At 37.9% G+C, this 21,574-nt stretch overlaps 2 protein-coding genes across 6 annotated transcripts in view; one reads left to right on the top strand and one right to left on the bottom strand.

Annotated features, from left to right (window-relative positions):
- PAPLA1 (Phosphatidic Acid Phospholipase A1) overlaps positions 1–21,574 on the bottom strand; it is a 287,526-nt gene that overhangs the window by 251,389 nt on the left and 14,563 nt on the right. The window contains exon 1 of one of the 2 annotated variants that reach the window (XM_073976652.1): positions 15,215–15,852. The exons of the other annotated variant lie outside the window; for it this stretch is intronic. The gene's annotated coding sequence lies outside the window, so the exon portion shown is untranslated. Of the gene's footprint in view, positions 1–15,214; positions 15,853–21,574 lie in introns of those variants that run through there. 2 annotated transcript variants of the gene reach the window in all.
- LOC141398884 (uncharacterized) overlaps positions 1–21,574 on the top strand; it is a 171,316-nt gene that overhangs the window by 141,823 nt on the left and 7,919 nt on the right. For all 4 annotated transcript variants that reach the window (XM_073976655.1, XM_073976656.1, XM_073976653.1 and 1 more), the window contains one exon: positions 16,255–16,452. In XM_073976655.1, the coding sequence (XP_073832756.1) occupies positions 16,255–16,452 (198 nt within the window). The remainder of the gene's footprint in view (positions 1–16,254; positions 16,453–21,574) is intronic.

The raw sequence follows: 21,574 nt of genomic DNA, 5'->3' as shown, positions 1-21,574 counted from the left end.
AATCGGGAGGTATCGTTCTATGAGGGCTATATGAAGGCCTGAACATAAACCGACAAGTTTTAGGTGAAAAGTTTTTTACCCACAACGAAGACAAAATACCAAATTTCAGTCATTTCGGTGGGATATTGAGGCCACAACCTTCAAAATACCGAAAATCGGGAGGTACCATTCTATGGGGGCTATATGAAGACGTGGACCTATGCCGACAAATTTCGGGTGGAATGTTTTATATCCCCAACCAAAACTAACAGCGTGTTTTTGTAAAAATGCTTGCCTGTCACACGAACCGTTCGTACTAAAACGTATACGTTCAAAATTGGGTTCTTGTAAAATTTTACGAACCATTCGTTTTTATCTAAAAGCTTTCGTCTATTTCAGAAAAACTTTTATATTTCAGGGTTTCCATGATACTTGTTTTGTGAATTTTGCATAGGCATCTGTACGTAATATGTGTTACTTGATGGCAACCCCGATAAACAGATGACAAAGAAAAAATAAGAAAAAAATGTAAACAAATTTGTCCAAAAATAATTGTGATAATATGAAGAAACGTATGTACATATACGCGTGTGGTTTTATGGAAATAAATAAAATTGCATTCCCTTCCAGTTTTCGTGTGTTTTGTGCCATTTATTACTCAAATTATTTAATTTTCATTCAAAACGATGGGTCATTTCCATTCGTTTATTTTTGACGTATTCGTTCGTCTGATTTTGTTACGAAAACCAAAAAAATTACGAAAATAAAAAGCTTTCATTTGTTTGTCACACGAATACAAACGTCAATCGCTATGAAAACCAAATTGTGTCTTCGTTCATGAAATTGACGAACGAATGGGCAAAAACTTTTTACAAAAACACGCTGTAAATACCAATTTTCAGTCATTTCGGTGGGATATTGAGGCTACAACTTTTAAAATACCGAATATATGTAGGTACCGTTCTATGGGGGCTATATGAAGACGTGGACCTACACCGATAAATTTCAGGTGGAAAGTTTTATACCCACAACGAAGACAAAATGCCAAATTTCAGTCATTTCGGTGGGATATTGAGGCCACAACCTTCAAAATACTGAATATCGGGAGGTACGATTCAATGGGGGCTAAAAGACTATGAAGACGTGGACCTATGCGGTCAGATTTCAGTTGTAAAGTTGCATACCGCTAACGGAGACTTAATACCAAATTTCAGCCATTTCGGTAGGATTTTTCGACCACAAATCCTTGTATATATTTTTGCATATTGTTTTGCATATGCTCATTTTATGCAAATATGTAAATATGTCAAAATATGCACGATATGCAAAATATGCAAAAATTTCTGGGCGTAATTCGATTTATTTTGTAATAAAACGAGTTTCTGTCTAATCAGATTTACTCTACTAACATCATAACCATATATGCATTTGCATAGGATTCCGCAGTCTACTCATGGCACACTAAAAAAAATACCTCTGAAGCAAACATGTAGATACACTACCGGTCATCTGAATAGGTTTGAATTTTTTTTCTTTTTATATGTTAAGGTATCTTCTGATGTGTTCGTATTGCAGATCCATACTATTTAGTTTTTGAGAGTCCTATACTATGCCAACATTCCCAAGAAAAAACTTGACGGTGTTGCCATATTTTCGGAAAATATCCCAATTATAATAAAAACTGTACAAAAAAGTGTCCAATTTTTGCGATCATCAGAATAGGTTTGAATCAAAAAAAAATTGGAAAATTGTACTACCCAAGCAAATATTGCTCAGTTTTTGGTTCAGTTTAGTAAAATGGAACATTCTGATAAATCCTACAACAAATTTGACCCGCTTTATTTGGAACGTGGGTTCAATTCTCAACATGGAAAAGTTACCAAGAACTTTCAGATAAAATCAAGAAATATTCAAACAAAAACGTTTTATAAACTTACCTTAAATGACTTTTTGATTTCGTTAGATATCTTCTGAGCTTCGAAAATTGTCTGAAAGCAAATACCAAGTGTAGCCATATTATTAGGATCGATAATTTAGAAAGGTCATTGAAAATAGTTGGTATTTTAGTTCAAGTTTCATTTTTTAACTAACCTTGCAGTACAAATTTATGCATTATCATGCTCACAAATCCACCATAGTTGACCACACGTATCATTAATGTTCGAAAATTGGTCTGGAACAATGTTTCATCGACGACAATAAAGTAGAAAATTGTAATTCAAATTTAACTCAAAGGGGCATGATATCGCCGACTTTTATAGTGCTGTATAACCTCAGTAGTCCATTCTTTTGAACTTATTCGTGTTTGTTTTATGACTTATGAACAGAAAAAACTTTTTGACCTGACTATATAGGTATTACAGCACTATAAAAGTGGGCGATATCATGCCCCTTTGACTTAAATTTTATTAACAATTTTCTACTTTATTGTCGTCGAAGAGACATTCTTCCAAACCAATTTTCGAACATTAATGATACGTGTGGTCAACTATGGTGGATTTGTGAGCATGATAATGCATAAATTTGTACTGCAAGGATAGTTAAAAATGAAACTTGAACTAAAATACCAACTATTTTCAATGACCTTTCTAAATTATCGATCCTAATAATATGGCTACACTTGGTATTTGCTTTCAGACAATTTTCGAAGCTCAGAAGATATCTAACGAAATCAAAAAGACATTTAAGGTAAGTTAATAAAACGTTTTTGTTTGAATATTTCTTGATTTTATCTGAAAGTTCTTGGTAACTTTTCCATGTTGAGAATTGAACCCACGTTCCAAATAAAGCGGGTCAAATTTGTTGTAGGATTTATCAGAATGTTCCATTTTACTAAACTAAACCAAAAAACTGAGCAATATTTGCATGGGTAGTACAATTTTTCAATTTTATTTTATTCAAACCTATTCTGATGATCGCAAAAATTGGACACTTTTTTGTAAAGTTTTTATTATAATTGGGATATTTTCCGAAAATATGGCAACACCGTTAAGTTTTTTCTTGGGAATGTTGGCATAGTGTAGGACTCTCAAAAACTAAATAGTATGGATCTGCAATACGAACACATCAGAAGATACCTTAACATATAAAAAGAAAAAAATTCAAACCTATTCAGATGACCGCTAGTGTAAGAGCATGAAGAAAATATTTGGAGAAAATTTCACCGCGAAAAACTGGCAACAAATCCTCATAGTCCAAAACTGTTAAATTTTTCGCTAATTGTTCTTTCAAAGAAATATCCGCAGGGATGTTGTTCACAACTCTTCGAACATTCCATTCTTGTTAAATGCCTCTATCACGCTATTTCTACACATTTTTACACCCTCAGCATTTATGCTAACGAGGGTATATACACTTTCATACGGGCAAAATGTGCCTCATCGATATAATGGTTTTAGACCCCAAGTATGTTTGGACGATATGTATTTCAGACAATTTGGAGTCGATTTAGCCATGTCCGTCTGTCTGTCTGGTTGGCTGGTGCGCACGATAACTCTCGCACGGATCAACCGATTCGGTCTAAATTTGGCTTTCATAATATTTTATCCAAACTTAGCTTAAGTTCGAAGATGGGTTATATCGGTCCACCCCTTCCGGTACCTCCCCCAAAAGTTCGAAAATTGTCGGAAAATTTGTGCGCACGATAACTCTTTAAGGGAGTTACCGATTTGGTCCAAAGTTTTCACATGGTGAAATTTCTACAAGACTCGAATGAGGTTCCAATACGGACTCAATCGGTCCACTCCTTCAGGTACCTCCCACACACAATTTCGGACAAGTTCAGTTTACGGCCTGCTATCGAATCGCTTTGATTTTTGTTGTAACAACTTGTATTCACTGTCTCCTATACGACGGTATATGTTTCATCAGGGGCAAGTCCATACTTCTTGAGAAAATAGCCTGAAAGTTGCAAAAATCCCCTATGACACCGCTTGTAGTGGTTGGAGCGCAAGATAATTCTCGAACGGATCTGCCGATTCGATCCAAAATTTGGCCTTCATAATATTTTGTCCAAACTTAGTTAAAGTTCGAATATAAGTCATATCGGTTCACTCCTTCAGGTACCTCCCCCACAAAAGTTCAAAAATGTTAGGACAAATTGTGCGCACGATAACTCTTGAAGGGAGTGGCCGAATTGGTCCATACTTCACGCATCCTAATATATCTACCGGATATAGATCAGGTTTGAATATGGACTATATTTGCCCATTCCTTCGGGTTTCTCCCACACAAAATTTCGGATAAGTTCACTTTAAGACCTGTTCTTGACTAACTTTGATTTCTGTTGAAGCAACTTGCTATCGCTGTCTCAATTACAACAGTAAAAGTTTTTTCAGTGGCAAGTCCATACTTCTTGGGAAAACATCCCGAAAGTTGTAAAAAATATCTTTGTGGCACCATATGTAGTAGCTGGAGAGCACAATAACTCTCGAACTGATAAATCGATTTGGTCCAAAATTTGGCCTTCATCATATTTTGTCCATACTTAGTTTAACTTCTTAGTTTAACTCCCACACAAAAGTTCAACATTTGTGTCCAAATGCAGTTTAGGGTCTGTTCGGAGATCCTGGAAATTTATATCGATGATGTTCTTTGTGGTCCTGTTTACAGCCATATTATGTTTTCCGTGGACAAGACCTGGCATACCCACTGAAATGGCTAGTGGGCGCGATATCTATCGAAAAGGTATGACTCTCAAAATAAGATCCTCTTCCGTAAAGCACTATGTTGGTCCATCCCTCCTCCGCAAAACTTTTGAACTTTAATCCTAATCCACATTTTTGTCGGCAAGTTCAAATGTCCTAAAAGTGCCACAAAATTCTGAAAAGAGCCTAAATACATTCGATATGTCCGTAGGTGAAAGTTCCAATTCACATAGGCTCAGGGTATATCTCTGTCGGCAAAGCCGACTGATACTTTTTTAATTGTTTAACATAAATATAGCCGCAGCTTCCACGCAAATTATCTTTTAATGCCAATATTTTTTGCCACGTCCAAAAACATTTTATTTTATCCAAAAATATTTAATTTGATCAATATACAATCACAATTCGCGTGTTCTAAAAGGGTAAACCTCGGCTTCAGCTATGTTAAATTTTCAAAAATATTGGTGATATACACTTTGATACGAAAAATAACTTTGATACGCACGATAACTCTCGAACGGATCAACCGATTTCAACCAAGTTTTAGGTCTCGTAATATTTTGTCCAAACTTAGTTTAAGTTCGAAGATGGGCCATATCAGTCCACTCCTTCGGGTACCTTCCCCACTAAAGTTCAAAATTTGTCTGTAGAATGGTGTGAACGATAACTCTCGAAGGGAGCAATCGATTTGGTCCAAACTTTGCAAATCGTATTATTCCTTCTAGATAAAGATCGGGTTCGAATATGGAGTATATTGGCCCACTAGCTCGGGTACTTCCCACAGAAAATTCGGTTAAAGTGAAGTTTAAGAGCTCCTCTCGGATCGTCTTGAATTTTTTTTTCAGTAGGTTGTCCTTGCGACTCCCTTTATGACGGTACAATTTTTTTCTTGCCTGAGATATTGGCCTTAATGTTCCAAGAAACCCTGACGGCACCAACCAAAATGGCAAATCCGCAAGATAATTCTCGCGGGAGTTTCTGATTAGTGCAGACTTTGCACATCTTATTATTTTATCAAGTCATGTATCAGGTTGGAATATGGGCTATATCGGTCCACTCCTTAAGCTGAAAGCAGATACAACGTTTGATTAAAGTTTTGCGTTGGGCGTCGAGAAAAAAACAACAACAACAGGGCGACGACGACACCAAAGTCCAGCGTTTATCTGTTTGTCGGCATATATTTTAAATGAATTTGAATTTTTCGGCATCATGCCCAACAGTGTAAAAACGGCCAAAACGACACAAAACTTTAATCAAACGTTGTATCTGTTTTCAACTTTAGGGAACCTCCCACACAAAATTCGAAAAAAATTGAAGTTTAAGAGCTCTTCTCGCATCGTTTAGATTTTTTTCAGTTGGTTGTTTTAGCGGCCTCATTTTCAACGGTACAATACCTTTCCGGAGTAAGTCAATACTTCCTGAGATAATGATCCAAGCACCAAACCCCTCCCGACACATACTTAAATCGCTATTGTGCAAGATAACTCTAAAACTTTTTCAAACATTTCTTTCAAACTTAGTTTAACGTTTTTTATTATTTCGAGTCCTTTATGAAGAAAAATGTTTGGAATATGGCAAGGGGTTTGTTCGAAGAATTTTGCAAAAATTTAGAAGAATATCTATTGGAATATAGAAGTTATATGGCCTAAGACGATTCGAATTCAAATTCGTTCGAGTTAATACCAAACTTGTACTTTTGGAAATATATTTGCTTCATTTTCATTCAAAAAAATTGTTTTATATCCACACTTATGACACAAATGTAAAATATTGTACATCACATGGAATAAAGTGACAACAAAATTTCCCATCTTTACCACAATAACTTTAAATATTCTAAATCAAAAATTTAAGTTCTGATTTCACAGCTGAAAATTTTTTAGCATTTGGGTGTAAACGTTGATATCTCGGAAACTAAAGCAAATATAATAAAGTCGACCAAAAATTCAAAATGAGCATATGGAAATACCTTAGAACGTGGTTTCTATCTCAAAAATTGCGTATGGAACACTTAAGCATTTATTTTCGATATTCCTTTATATCTGTAAAGGCAGCTTATTGCATTTTATAATAGAGTTAATAAAATATTGATTCATTTTTTATTATATTATTAATAGCACATAAAGAAAATAAAAACAAATCTTATCTAAATGTTAAATAACACAAAGGGCAAATGCCACTGACCTTGGTGTGATTCTGTGCATTTTATTGCTATCATATAACATTAGTCAGAAATGGACTTTGAAACTTGAGGAAATGTTATTTGTTTACTTGGTTGGAAATCGAAAGAAAAAATATCATAGCGCATATGTGCATTAAATTTTTCGGAAATATATTAAAGCCGGATAAAATAACAGAAACAATAGGCTCTCTTGAAATAAGTTATAACGTCATTTTTATTATTATTTAGTCACTATGCACAATATATGTAAAGTCTCATATTTATGGGACAAAGTCCAACCGGAATTGAAATGCAGACAAACTTCTTAATAACGTAGCTGATGGAGACGAAAAATTAATACGTTATAGGGATAATAGAGAATTATTCTTTATAGCAGGGCTGCTCCCTATTGTATTTAAGAGAAATCTATATATTCTGCGTTCTTGAGTTTTCAATAGATATTTTAATTTTTTTAAACACAATTGTTTTCTTAGATGCATTAATTCAAAGATTACAACAAACTTCGTCGTGTTGCTAGATTAACAACACTTAAGAGAATCTTACATTTAGGGTAGCGTAAAGGCGCGAACATCAATGACTTTATAGAGAAGTAAGACTGTGCAACATATGTACTTATTTATCGCCAGACAAGAAAACAATCCATTGTAAATAAATAAAAAAGAAAGCTGAGGTCTGTCTGAATGAAGTCTCTTTGATAAGAATTATATTTTGCTTATTTAGTTATATACCTATGTATGTATGTATATTTTATTATACATATTGAATATGTAATTGTTCAGGAATTTTCATCACACAGATGAGTGATGACAACTTTTGGTCATTTTAGCAACAAATTCATAATTTCGTCATCAAAGCAATGAAATGATTCAATATGGTCACAGCTGTTTTTCTCGTAAACAAAATCTCTACACAAATCATCTAATTCTCTCTCGCCGTGTAGTGAATATATACAGGGTTGCCAAGGTAAATGTTTTACAAAACCAAGTCCAAAAAAAATGTGAATTTGTCAATGAGGCATTCGCCTTTTTAAAACAATGGCGGGCATCTAACCCTCATTATTATAAGTCTTCTTTTGTTATAGTTTGGATTTACCGAACAGATTTATAGCGTTCCGGTTAACTTAAAGTTAAAAGTGATGATTGAATTTCAAGGAGGAGCTTCTTGTCATTGACTTTCAATGCGAAAATTATATTTTTAATTCCTCCAAATTAGTTTATTTTGCATTTTCAAATCCTTACTTACTTACTTACTTAGCTGGCCCATTACAGAACATTTGTTCTATAGGCCGAACTAAGAAGAGATCTCCATTCCTCTCTATTTGTTGCTTTGTACTCTGGAATACCGCGCCTTGTCATCTCATCATCCACTTGTTTGCGCCATCTATTCCTTGGCCTGCCAATTCTGCGTGCACCGCCATGTGGCATGTATTCATACGCCTTTTTAGTGGGTTCATCATCGCTCATTCTTTTGATATGGCCTAGCCAACGCAATCGCTGCATCTCGATACGTTTTACAATATTGATGTCGTTGTATAGCAGATACAGCTCGTGGTTCATGCGACGTCGATATTCACCGTCAACGCAGATTGGTCCGTAGATCTTTCGAAGAATTTTTCTCTCAAACACACCAAGCACTGCCATGTCTGCTTGCGCAAGTACCCAGGCTTCGGAGCCATACATCAGCACGGGTAGTATCAGTGTTTTGTAGAGCGTTATTTTTGTTTGACGAGATGTGGCTTTGTTTTTAAACTGCTTACTTAATCCAAAGTAGCATCTGTTGGCCAATACAATTCTTCTTTTTATTTCACAACTGATGTCGTTTGTTGTGTTGACGGAGGTGCCGAGGTAGACGAAGTCTTTTACTACCTCAATATTAAAGGAACCAACTTCCACAGTCGGTCCGAGCTCAATGGACGCATTGCGCGTCGACACCATCAACTTGGTCTTCTCACCGTTTACCGCCAGACCCACTTTAGCAGATTCTCCTTCGACTTTTATAAAGGTATCAGTTACTTCTTTTACTGATCGACCCATGATGTCTATATCATCAGCATAAGCAAGTAACATGTGACTATTGGTGTAGATTGTGCCACTTCTTTTGACGTTTGCCTCTCGTATAACCTTTTCTAGCAGGATGTTGAAGAGGTCACACGAAAGGCTGTCTCCTTGTCTGAAACCTCTTTTGGTACCAAACTCTTCGGAGAGGTTCTTTCCTATTTTAACTGAGGACCTCGTGTCAGTTAAAGTCATTTTACAAAGCCGGATGAGCTTTGCGGGAATACCAAATTCAGACATGGCTTGGAATACCTTTGAGCGCAGCGGACTGTCGAAGGCTGCTTTATAATCGACAAAAAGGTGGTAGGTGTCGATCTGCATCTCTTGGGTCTTCTCCAGGATTTGCCGCAGGGTAAATATCTGGTCAATGGTGGACTTGCCAGGTCTAAAGCCGCATTGGTATGGTCCAATAATCTCGTTGACCATTGGCTTTAGTCGTTCGCACAATATCCCTGACACGATCTTGTAGGCAATAGGGAGTAGACTTATGCCCCTAAAGTTAGAGCATACAGTCTTATCTCCCTTCTTGTGGACGGGGCACAGGATACTCAGGTTCCAATCGTCGGGTACTCGTTCTTCCTGCCAGATGGTGCTAACTAGCTGATGAATACACCTTATCAGCGTGTCGCCTCCGGTTTTGAACAGCTCGGCTGGTAAGCCATCGGCCCCTGCTGCCTTATTATTCTTCAGCCGATTTATTGCTGTCTTTACCTCATCTTGGCTGGGCGGTATACATTCAATACCATCTTCTGGGATTGGGACTGTGGTATCTTCGTCGTCTTCGCTGCTATTGGATACCAACAGATTTGAAAAATGTTCTTTCCATATCCTGAGTACACTATCTGTATCAGTTACCAAATTACCTTGCTGGTCTCTACAGGAGGATGTGCCTGTACCAAAGCCATCAGTTTGATGCTTGACTCTTTGGTAGAATTTTCGGACTTCATTCTGGCTCCTGTACATCTCGATTTTTTCACACTCCCGCTTTTCCATCTCTCTCTTTTTCCTGCAGAAAAGACGTTTCTCCTCTCTCCTTTTCTCCCTGTATCTCTCTCGTGCGCTACGCGTTGCTACGGATTGTAAAGTAGCCTTATATGCCGCATTTTTCTCTTCGGTGGCAGCACGACAATCCTCATCATACCATGGATTCCTTGGTGGAGGTCTCTGGTATCCAAGTATGGATTTTGCGGCTGTTTGCATGGAGTGGGCAATGCTTTGCCATTGCGCTGATATGTTATCGGGATGAGGAGGGCTTTGATTAAGCAATTGGGCTAGTTGAGTGGAATATGCTGTGGCTATCTGTTGTGATTGCAGCTTACCGATGTCTAACTTTCGTGTTGTGTCTGTTCGTACTTTGTTTGCTACGTTTAAGCGGGTGCGTACCTTTGCTGCAACAAGGTAGTGGTCCGAATCAATGTTTGCGCCTCGGAACGATCGTACATCCAACACGCTCGATGAATGTCTTCCATCTATCACAACATGATCAATTTGGTTTCTTGTTTTCTGATCTGGAGACAGCCAGGTGCCCTTATGAATATCGAGATGATTAAATCTGGTACTGCTAACTACCATGTTTTTTGCAGCTGCAAAGTCTATCAGTCTCATACCATTGTCAGATGTTTCACTGTGGAGACTGAATTTCCCGACTGTTGGGCCAAAGATATTCTCCTTTCCAATTTTGGCATTAAAATCGCCTAGAATGATTTTAATGTCATGGGCAGGGCAACGGTCATATGTTTCTTCTAAGCGCTCGTAAAATATATCTTTGGTCTGTTCATCCTTTTTTTTCAAATCCATCAGATAGTAAAAGAACACATGTAATAATGACCCTTAAAGTCATAAAATAAAGACGCCGCACAGTGGTTCAGAAATCGATTTTTCTGGCCAAAACCCCAATTTTTGTCGTAACCGAATGTAAACTTCTATATGGGATTGTATAATAAGGTCAATGCTGGAAACTTCAATCAGATTAAATGGGACAGAAGCGTAAACAATTATTTTTATGAATTTTTTTTCGAATTAGCAGATATTGAAAATGAGAACTACAATACAATCCAATGCTTTGATGTGTGCATTATACCACGGATGTGTGTTAAAAAGAAAAAAATATATGTCTATGTATATAAAATATTTATAATATTTGTAAGCTTATTTTTCCAATGTAAAGTCAAGTTTATACCCCATAAATAAATTGTCACTTGGTGATAAAAAGTTTTCAAAAAAGCTATACATAAATGCTTTCCAAGAGCAATGTTTAGAATATCAAAACAATACCAACAAAGACATAAAATTTATTAGAAGAGTGTAATTTTATAGATGCAACAAGTTCTGAGCGGATCCAGACCTTATATAGCGAAAAAGCCCCACTTATCGCTTCTTGTCTACTACACGAATAATAAAACATAACGCATCAGTGTATCAGTGAGTGTGTGGGGCTTATCTTGCAGATATGAATCTTTGTTTTATGGTTTTTTTTTTAAGTCATTGCGAATTGAACTATGCGATTTTACTGTTTTATGGAGTTGTTACTACCTGGCGAATGATGTATTGGTCGAGGAAAGCATTGTTCTTTCTGCAAAAACTCTGACTTCAAGCTTAAAAGCTTAATGTTTGATCTGTTCTTCCAAACATCTTTCTTCGTATGCATTTTTGTGTCGGAGATATAAGTCAATTAAATAAATTTCATTAGGTGTACGACTTTCGCTTGGATCCACTGTATATATGTTTGCTGCAAAATATATTAGAGAGACCGTTTTTTTTCCTCCGTGTAGAATTGTCAAGAGCTTTTAGGTCATTGTGTTACGAACCGTGGACTTGTCCAGGAAAAAACATTATTTCGCTGTAAACAGGACCACATGGAGTAAAAAAAATGCTCGAACATTCAATAAACTACACTCAAGCCACAATTTAGATTTTTTTGGAGAAGGTGGGTTGATGTTGGGTTTGAAGAACCTTTACGATGTGCAAAGTTTCGTCAATATTGGGTACTCAATTCGTAAGATGCCATGCTCACAGTTTCATTGTAGTTTGAGACGGCAGGTTTTTCTAGAGCCTTTGGACCATTACCTCAGTAAGTATGACTCGAAACCTAATATGTTTTGGCCAAAGGTTGCCAACCCAGCGAAAAATTTCAAATTTGTTATTACAAATATTTCGATCACTTTTTGGGCCCAATCGGTTGATCCGTACGAGAGTTACACTGTGCAACATTTTTAAGGTGATCTTGTGCAAACAAAATATAAGTTCTACTAGTTTAGGTCTATAATATTGCCAAAGACGGTGAGGCCAAATTCCTAATCGTTTCTGAGATAAAGACCCGATAAATTAAAAAAAAACTGTAGTTTTAGCCTGGTTTAGGTGAGGTCATAAAATGCGAACTAGATCTGACAAGACAAAACCCTACTAGGGTTTTTGTAGTCTCAATGTGTGCTTTCAAAAAATGCATACTAGAAGTTGTTTGCATTTTCAGTGTTGCATAGTGTTATCATGCGCTCCAACTAGCCAGATGGACGAACATAGCTAAAACGACTCCAAACTGTCCAATTGGATTTCATCCAAACATGCTGTAACGGAATTAGGTTTACAAAACTCCGTGTAGTCGTGTTTTATTTTCAGATTTTACTTTACTAAGCACACAGCTTAACTATACAAAACACACAGCTTTCCTTTACTTCTTCTCTAACTGACGGTTTTATAAATGACAACTGAGTCACAATTCTCCGCTATTTATGCCCAATGCCTTTCTCGTTACCGATGTTTCTAAACGAAAGATTTGGTAACATTTTGAATACCAACAATTCAATAGTAAACAAAAATTAAGTCACTGAATGATAAAGACAATATTAAAAAAAAAACAAGGTAAATGAAGATTAAGCGATAATTGCATAACAAAATAAACATGTAAAGGATTGGGAAAAATCTATACAGTAGTTGTTGTTGTAATGCTAATAGAAATAAAGTTACAATTCATTTTTTGTGAAATCCTCAAAAAGACTTAAAAAGGTCAACATTTGGTATACCAAATTACCCTTTAACCTTCCCAAAGGTTAATACTAATAAATTCCTGTCCCTTATAAGGGTTTTCTTAATTCGATGCATTTGTAAGCGTTCGGCCGTACGCTTCCAAATAAAATTTCAACATTGTTTGCACAAGTGCAGTTTAATGACAATTATCAGTTCGTTTCGACATTTTCTCCAGCATATTGTCATCGCGCACAGTGGTTCCGCCCGTGTACAAAAGTCAAAAAAATGATGGCGACAAATTCTATTGCGATTGAAATAAATTTTCTCTAAACATATCATGTTTGTAACACCCAGCCGTAAATTTGTAAATTTACAGCGGTTATACGCAGAGTTAAGTCGAAGATAGTGTGATTTGTATGTGAGATTTTAAAAACGAAAAATACATCCGCAAAGCATTCGTAGGTTATGAGTAAAATTATAAAAAAATGGAGAGGTGTGCAATTTTCAAAATGAAACTTATAGGTGATGGCATTGGCAATATTTTTACGAAAAAACAAATTCATAATACGTTTTCTAACTTCATTAAAAATAAATTCTTAATAAATGACTTTTTCTGCTATTTTTAATTACTATTAATTTATATTGAGTTTTACTAATGTTGCGAGCATTTGTGAGTCTCGAATTTTTTTTTTTAGAATGCACCGGGAAAGTCTCTATTTTACGAATAAAAAACACCAGCTGCCCCCATCTGCCACCAGCTAAGTTATTCCCCTTACACCACGCCCGTAAAATCGTCAAAATTCCGAAAATCGGGAGATACACCTAACTCAAAACTCCAAAAGCAAAATTACAGCCAAATCGGTTGGAAAATGTGGGTAAAATCGTCAAAATTTCCAAAATCGGGAGGTACTTTTAGATGGTGGCTATACCTAAATGTAGACCGATATTGACAATTTTTTGCGTGGAGGTATTTGGTTCACTCAGAATGCCAAATCTGTTGGAAAATTTCACTAAAATTGTCAAAATACCGAAAATCTGAGGGTACATTTATACCTAAACGTGGACCTATATTGAATATGTTTTGCAAGGAGGTAGTTTATTCACTCAGAACTCAAAATGCAAAATAGCATCCAAATTGGTTGGTTTATTTGGCCAAAATCGTGAAAATACCACAAATCGGGCGGTACCTTCCTATGGACCAAGTATGGACCTACATCCACTAAAATGGTTTTCTATCTTTTTGGCTTGTTATAAACCTACGTTTAAAATTTGGAGACGGTAGCTCGGTTAGGACTATTTGTGGGACCACTGTGTCGCGGTAACTTCTACAGCGGATCATGTTTTTGTGTCTGAAAATCTCTTTTTTGCTAAAAATACCAAAGCGGCGAAAATAAAATTCTAGTTCAGAATGTTTTTTAGTTTAGATATGTATAATTTTCTTGGGGGTCACACCCGGCTACCAGACCCGGGTTGGACCCGGTTCTACTCTACCGACTGGTACAAAGCATATGAAAATATGCAAGCGGTCCAACCATGTGATTATTTTCAAGGGTTCAGGAGATATAGCTAGAAAACCGATATCTGGACTCGGGTTTTTCCCTAAAACCCATAAAAAGTCCAAAGTGGACAAGTCCAAATGCAGCAATCGGTTCAGTGGAACCGGGGGCATAAGACGAGCTTACCCAATAAGCTCGGATCGGGATGAAATTTTTTCAGGGGTTGATCTCGTTACCCTGATCACAAGTATATGTATATAACATTTGTTGCGGAAGTCCATACTTCCCAGGATATGGGACTCTGAAGTTGCGAAAATGCACTTGTTAAAGGCCGACTACTTAGTAAAAAAAATTACAATTTAAAAAATATTTTGTTCCCGTGCTCGAAATTAGCTCCTGTCCATAGGAGAAAGTCTTAAAACCCCGGCAGAAGGTCGGCTATTTAAGAAAAACTTAGATTTTTTAAGAAAATTTTGTTCGCGTAGTGCGTAAACTCGACTTGTCCCAAACCGAGTCTAACCCGGGTTTGGTACACGCACCTTTCGGGTCGGTTCAAAAAAACTATACATTCCCGTGATAAACCCAACAATATGTACAGCTGGAAGAGTTTTTACTAAACTAGAATTAAGCCTCCGAATGCAAACCAGGTATAACACAAATCAACAAGTAGCGTATATTTCATTTTCTACCAAACGTCCATTTAACGTCCAAAACGAATTCATTGCCGCATGGCAACTCTAAGCATTCAAAAAACCTATGACAACAGAAAATCGTATGTTTCTCATATCTTCCTTTCGTAATAGAATGTAGCAGAAAAAAAAAAACATAGCAACAACACAGCAAAGAAAATTACGTTCTTAGATATTTTACAAAAAGTTTTCAATATTTTATTACCTTTTATTTAAAAATTTTCTTTTGAATTAGTGATTTTCTTTCAATTTTTTTATTGTCTTTTATTATTTTTTAACACTAAACACAAACTTATTTCACAGTTGTTAATATGTATGTATGTATTTTGTTTAGCAATTAAAACAATTCAGCTGTAACAATTAACAACGTTTTTACAATAATTAACACATTTCTATTTATTTCGTTGTAGAAATTTCTTATACGTTTTTTGTTAAACATTCACACAAATTCGCCGATTTTTTTGTTCAAAGACATTTCACTTTGCACTCGGCAATGAGATTCTTATAGGAATTTTATTAGAGATTCCTTCCTTTTTTTGGCCTACTCAATTCAATTTGTCTAATATCACCACAACGAAAACGACGTTTATTATTTTGATTATTTGATTCTTATTTGACGTTTTGTTTTTGCCATGAATTTCGCATTATTCTGGGGGTTATTCCGTTGAATTGTTTTGTTGTAGTGCGGTAACGACAACACGACGAACGACGTAAACAAATGTCGTTGATAAAACAAAACGGTCATCGACAACCATTCACAATAGATAGTGAGTGGTTGCACAGATGAAATTGAGGGTAGTTTGTTGTTGAGAGATAAACAATCTATTGTGATTGCAAACGAATTTAAAGAAAATTGGCCAGTATAGCCAGATTGTTAGCATTTATTTGCTATTTATTTAGATTTATTTTTAATAAAATATTTTTAAAATTATTTCTCTTTTAATTTATTAATTTCTTTTATTTAATTTATTTATATATTGTTAATTTTATTTTTTTAATTTATTTAACATTGCTAGATTGTTATTGGCTATTTATTCAAATTTATTTTAATAAAATATCTTTAAATTATTTATATTTTAATTTATTAATTTCTTTTATATTATTTATTTTTTTTTTTAATTTATTTAACATTGCCAGATTGTTATTGGCTATTTACAAAAAATTATTTTAATAAAATATTTTTCTGTAATTATTTCTCTTTTAATTTATAAATTCATTTATATATTTTTAATCCATTTTTTCTAGACATCAACTTAAAAAAATTGGTAAAATTTAAAATTCCATTTATGACAACACCCGAAGATGATAATCGTTTGGATGCTTTCGTACCGCTGACAAAGCTACGCAAAGCCACTGTTTACAAATTGAAAATTATACCCGAAGATTTAAATGCTGAATATACGGTGTTTATACGTGGCGAACGTAAAGCCGACACATTTTTGGGTAAGTTATTGGCGCTATGAATATTCTCGGTATACTGATTAATAGAAATCAACAAAAATTCTAAATATTTCCAATATTCCGATGATAACAATGAGGGACTTGTTGTGATGATAACACAATTCACCTTTGAGGCTGTTTGGATCATCATCTTGTTAATTTAATTTAATAAAAAACAGATTGTTAGTTTCTATGTAATCAATAATAATATATAATAAAAGTTTGTTTGGCCACTGAAAAAAAATTGATAGGAAATAAAATATGTGTAGCTAAGATAAGCGAATTTAATATATGGGTCAGTTAGCACAGTTTTCGAACAACAAGAAAGCGATTAAATAACCAACCAACTACGTCATAAAACAGAGAGATTAGGATTTGATTTTTGATTGATCATACAATTCTCAGGCTGATTAGAAAACAAGCGCATAGTTGAAATAATTTTGTAATCACTCGTGTGAAATTTAAGAAAAGTTAAATACCCACGGCAGCGGGTTTTTTCGTACCGGATTGACCCGGAACAACACAAAATCAACGTTCCGGCCAGCGGCTGCCACCTCAGTGTACACATTTTTTATTTGTTTCGTTTTTTCTGTGTTGGGAGCAGCACCTTCACTCACATCCAACCTTCGGTGAGATGCAATAGATGTCAGTAGTGGGTGCATCTAAGGGGTTGCTCTGGACTTGTCCACGTGAGGGAATACGACAGGGACTATGTTTCTGCACGCTGCGTGAACACAGTCCCCAGTGAGTCGTCGTCGGATTACGAAACTCCCTCGTCGTCTGACTACGAAACTCCCACGCAGTCCCCTCGACAACAACCACACACGCAGCCTTTAACAGCAGCCGTTGTTGTTCCAATCCCAGAGAATGCGTCCTTTTTGCAATTTAATTGCAATGGACTCCGAGGTAAGATCGAGGAAATAGTGGATTTCATGAGTCGGAAGAACATTTAGGTCGCTGCGGTGCACGAAACCAAGCTCAACAACAACTGTAGCTTACAACATTGTGATGGTTACAATGTGCTAAGGAAAGATCGCACCAGAAGTTGAGGTGAGGGATTAGCTTTCCTATTGCACCAGTCTGTCCAATACAGACCTATCTCGCTTGAGCCTGTCTCTAATGACCCGTACATGGAATGTATGAGGGTTGCATTCAGGTGTGGAACTGCCGAGATATAGTTGCTGAACGTATACATCCCGCCGAGAAATAGCTGTATCTCAGATTACGTGCCTAACATTAGCCCGCTTTTGGAAGGTCATAATCGTCTGGTCCTGGGGGACTTTAATGCGCATCATGAGATGTGGCATTCGGCCCTCGGAAACGACCAGAGAGGTACAGCGCTGGCTGAGCAGATTGGCAGCTCTACGTTTTGCACGGTCAATGAGGACGCCCTCCAGAATTTGAGGAGAGTGTCACAGCTCGCCAGACGTAACCATCGTGTTACCTGGTCTGACAAATGACGTTACCTGGCAACCCATCATTTCCCTTGGATCAGACCATCTCCCCATAATTGTTTCCATTAGCAGACCACCCGATTTCATTACCTCTAAACGCCGCACATTCGTCAATCATAAGAAAGCTGATTGGTCGGGTTTCAGAGAGTTCACCAATCACCGCTTCAGAGAACTGCCGAATCCTTCTGATGTTCGGGTAGCGGAAATGACGTTCCGAGACATCATCACTGCTGCAGCCGCTCGCCATATCCCTGCTGGTCGAATACCCGAAGTAAGACCAAACTTCCCAGCAAATGCGACGGGATTAGCAAATCAGCGTGGTGAGCTTCGCCGAACCAACCCCAATGACCCCAGTGTCAGGGAGGTGACACTGGAAGTTAACAGGCTGGTCGGCGAGCATAAGCGGACCAAGTGGTTAAATCATCTAAAGAGTTGCAACATTGGAGCCGGTATATGTGAATTGTGGGCAACGGTTAAGTCACTCTCGAACCCTGGAAGATGGGAAGATAGTACCTCAGTCACGTTTGGCGACGTTACGTTGACTGACCCGAAGAGGTGCGCAAGTTATTTCAATCGACAGTTTGTCGAGCACCCCGAGAGTGACAGGGCGAAGTGAAGAGTATTACGTCGCATCAGATCTCTTCCTGCCGAGGAGGAACCACCACAGTTTACAATGCCATCAGGAACGCTAAATCATCCAAAGCGTTGGGTCCTGATGGAAACTCCATGGTAATGCTGAAGCAGCTGGATGAGCCGGGAGTGGAGTATCTCACTAAAGTTCTCAACTTGTCGCTATCCACCCTCATTGTTCCCGAAGTCTGGAAAATGGGTAGGGTGGTCCCACTACGGACGCCCGGCAGGGATGCCCGAAAAAGTGAATCGTACAGGCCGATTTCGCTTTTGTCGCCCGTAGCAAAGACCCTTGAGGCCTTAGTCCTCCCCAGTATCAGAAATAGCTATCAAGTTGCCGAACATCAGCATGGATTCCGTAAGCAGCACAGCATATTTGTCAAGGACTCAACCAGAGACGGCCGTGCGATAGAACAGTGATGGTGGCGATTGACTTATCAAAAGCCTTTGGTACAGTCAGGCACTCCACGCTGTTTGAGGACATTGAGCAGACAACCCTCCAGCCAAGCTTGAAACGTAGGATAGTCAATTATATGTGTGGACGCCAGTCGTACGTGGAATTCAGGAACAATCAGTCTAAACCCCTTAGAGTGAAACAGGGAGTTTTCCAAGGTGGGGTGATATCTCCGGAACTATTTAACCTCTACCTCTGCTGTATTCCGCCCCCACGATCCTGGCCTCGGGTACCTATCCTGATGACATCTGTGAGAGACTGAACAACTATTTAACCGATCTTACCACCTTTTTCCATTCGAGGAATATGCAGATTTCCGCCACAAAATCAACAGCCACTCTGTTCACCACATGGACAGCGCAGTTTGGAATAGAGTTGAATGTCGTGGTTGACGGTAGCAGAATTCCGACCAAAAACTGCCCCAAAATTTTAGGGGTTATATTCGACACTACTTTCACGTCGTGCGCGCACGTCACAGTTATCTGCGACAAACTGAAAAGTAGGAACAAGGTCCTCAAGTCCCTAGCCGGCAGCACTTGGGGTGCAGATAAAGAAACTTTGTTGACCACATACAACGCGATAGGTCGGTCTGGTACCCGAGATTATGTGATACGAATTGGAAAAATATTCAAACTTGCCTCCTCAAATCTTCAGTGGACCATTTACATGAGGAGGCAAAGATTCTTCCAGTAAAGCAACACAATGAGATGCTTTCGTTGCAGTACCTGCTTGGATGTTACCGTGTGAGCCTCCCCAATCAACATCTTGTGGGTAGGCCCGGCACATACAGGCAGATCAGGAAGGATATCCATGCTCTAGAGAGGTCCAACGATACAGGAGAGAACCCCTAGATCAACAAGCGTATCAAGCAGGTTTAAATAGTATTCACACGAATGCAGTTGCCAAGGCCTTAAGCAATTATAGTGTGAATAAAGTCCTCGAAATACATCCCCCATCTATTGTAGCTGAGGAGCGTCAGCTGCCACGACAAACTAGAGTAGTTTTGGTTTAGCTACGCTCGGGATATTGCAGTCGCCTAACACCTTTTCACAAAACACCTTTTCAACTGCCCAGCCAAACCTACTCATCTAACTGCGGTGGATCTGTGGTTACATCCCATCGAAGCACCCGCTTTCCTGGAACTGGAGATAGACCCAGAACCAGATTGAACAGTCACTGTCTTGGTTGTTATAGCCTTAATGGCTGCTTTGCTTTGTCCGTAAGGATGTTTGCAGTGGTAGGCTTTGTGTGAGTGTCAAACCAGTTCAGACACTATATTATCGCTCGGATTTCCGCCTGAAGAATCGTATTATGATCCGGCAGTCGGAGTGATTGATTTGACGAAGCTGACCCTTGTATTTCATGAGACTTGGATGCTTCTGCATCTATCTTCGAAACGGATTTGACAAAGCTTACCCTCGATATCATCATATAAATTGCATGGATTTTCATTTCCGATTCCATAATATAGACACGCAGTCCAGTTCTCCCCTCTAGCACAGCGCTATTCGTAAACCCGCAGCTTCCAACGGGAATCTGTGCGAGAACTCCATCGATCCACATGTCTCTGTCTGGTATTAAAACTTCACACAATGCTGCTTCACTAGTTTCGATATACGGTCTGATCCCAGTAAACCAAATGTCGGATGTACCTCCGATTTTCATACCACATTATTCCGAAATCATTCAGAAATCTGTACGAAAATCCGAAAGAAAAAATTCCCCTTCCGAATTTCCCAAGGATTTTCTTCCGATTTTGTTCCGAATTGTGACCGAAATCTATCCGATTACGCTCCGATATTTCGTTCCGAAATTATGTCAACCTTTTCATATAACTTTTTTAAAGATTTGGTTACGATTTCGGATCCGACATCGGACGTAGCATTCGAATTTTGTTTCGATTTCGTTACGATGTCGGTACGTTGATTTACTGGGATACTATTTAGGCCGCAGGGTTGTCTGCTCAATTGGAGGTAGCTGGGTAGGTTTGGCAGGACAGTTGAAAAGGCGCAGTCATGCGGGCATGTAACGCATGCTGGACAGATGTTTTACACTGTGTCATCGGTACTACTCTGGTTTGTCGTGGCAGCTGACGTCCTCAGCTGCGATAGATGAGGGATGTCCTCCGAGAACCGCATTCATACGATAGTTGTTTATGGCTTGTACATCTAGGAATTCTCTCTTGCAACATTGGACCTCTCTATATCAGGAAAATCCCTCTTAACATGCCTGAGTGGGAAGGTTCCATCCACCATATGGTGATTAGGACGGCCCTCACGATGACACTCGAGCAAGTACAGCAACGTAAGCATCCCCTTGTGTTGCTGTACCGGCATAATCTTTAAATGGTTCACTGAAGACATCAAGAGAAGGTTTCAATATTTTTTCCATCGCGTTGCACTTCTTTTCGCTGACCAAACTGGCGCCCGCCCCATAGCTTAACGATCAACAAGTTTTTATACCCTCCACCATAGGATGGGGGTATATTAAGTTTGTCACTACGTTTGTAACTACTCGAAATAATCATTGTAGACCCCACAAAGTATATATATTCTTGATCAGCGTGCAATTCTACATCGATATAGCC

Source organism: Musca autumnalis, unplaced genomic scaffold, assembly GCF_047663935.1.
Source record: "Musca autumnalis isolate F117 unplaced genomic scaffold, ASM4766393v1 scaffold_3, whole genome shotgun sequence".
NCBI lineage: Eukaryota > Metazoa > Arthropoda > Insecta > Diptera > Muscidae > Musca > Musca autumnalis.
The sequence above is the reverse complement of the archived record's forward strand: the minus strand, read 5'-3'. Positions and strand labels throughout refer to the sequence as shown.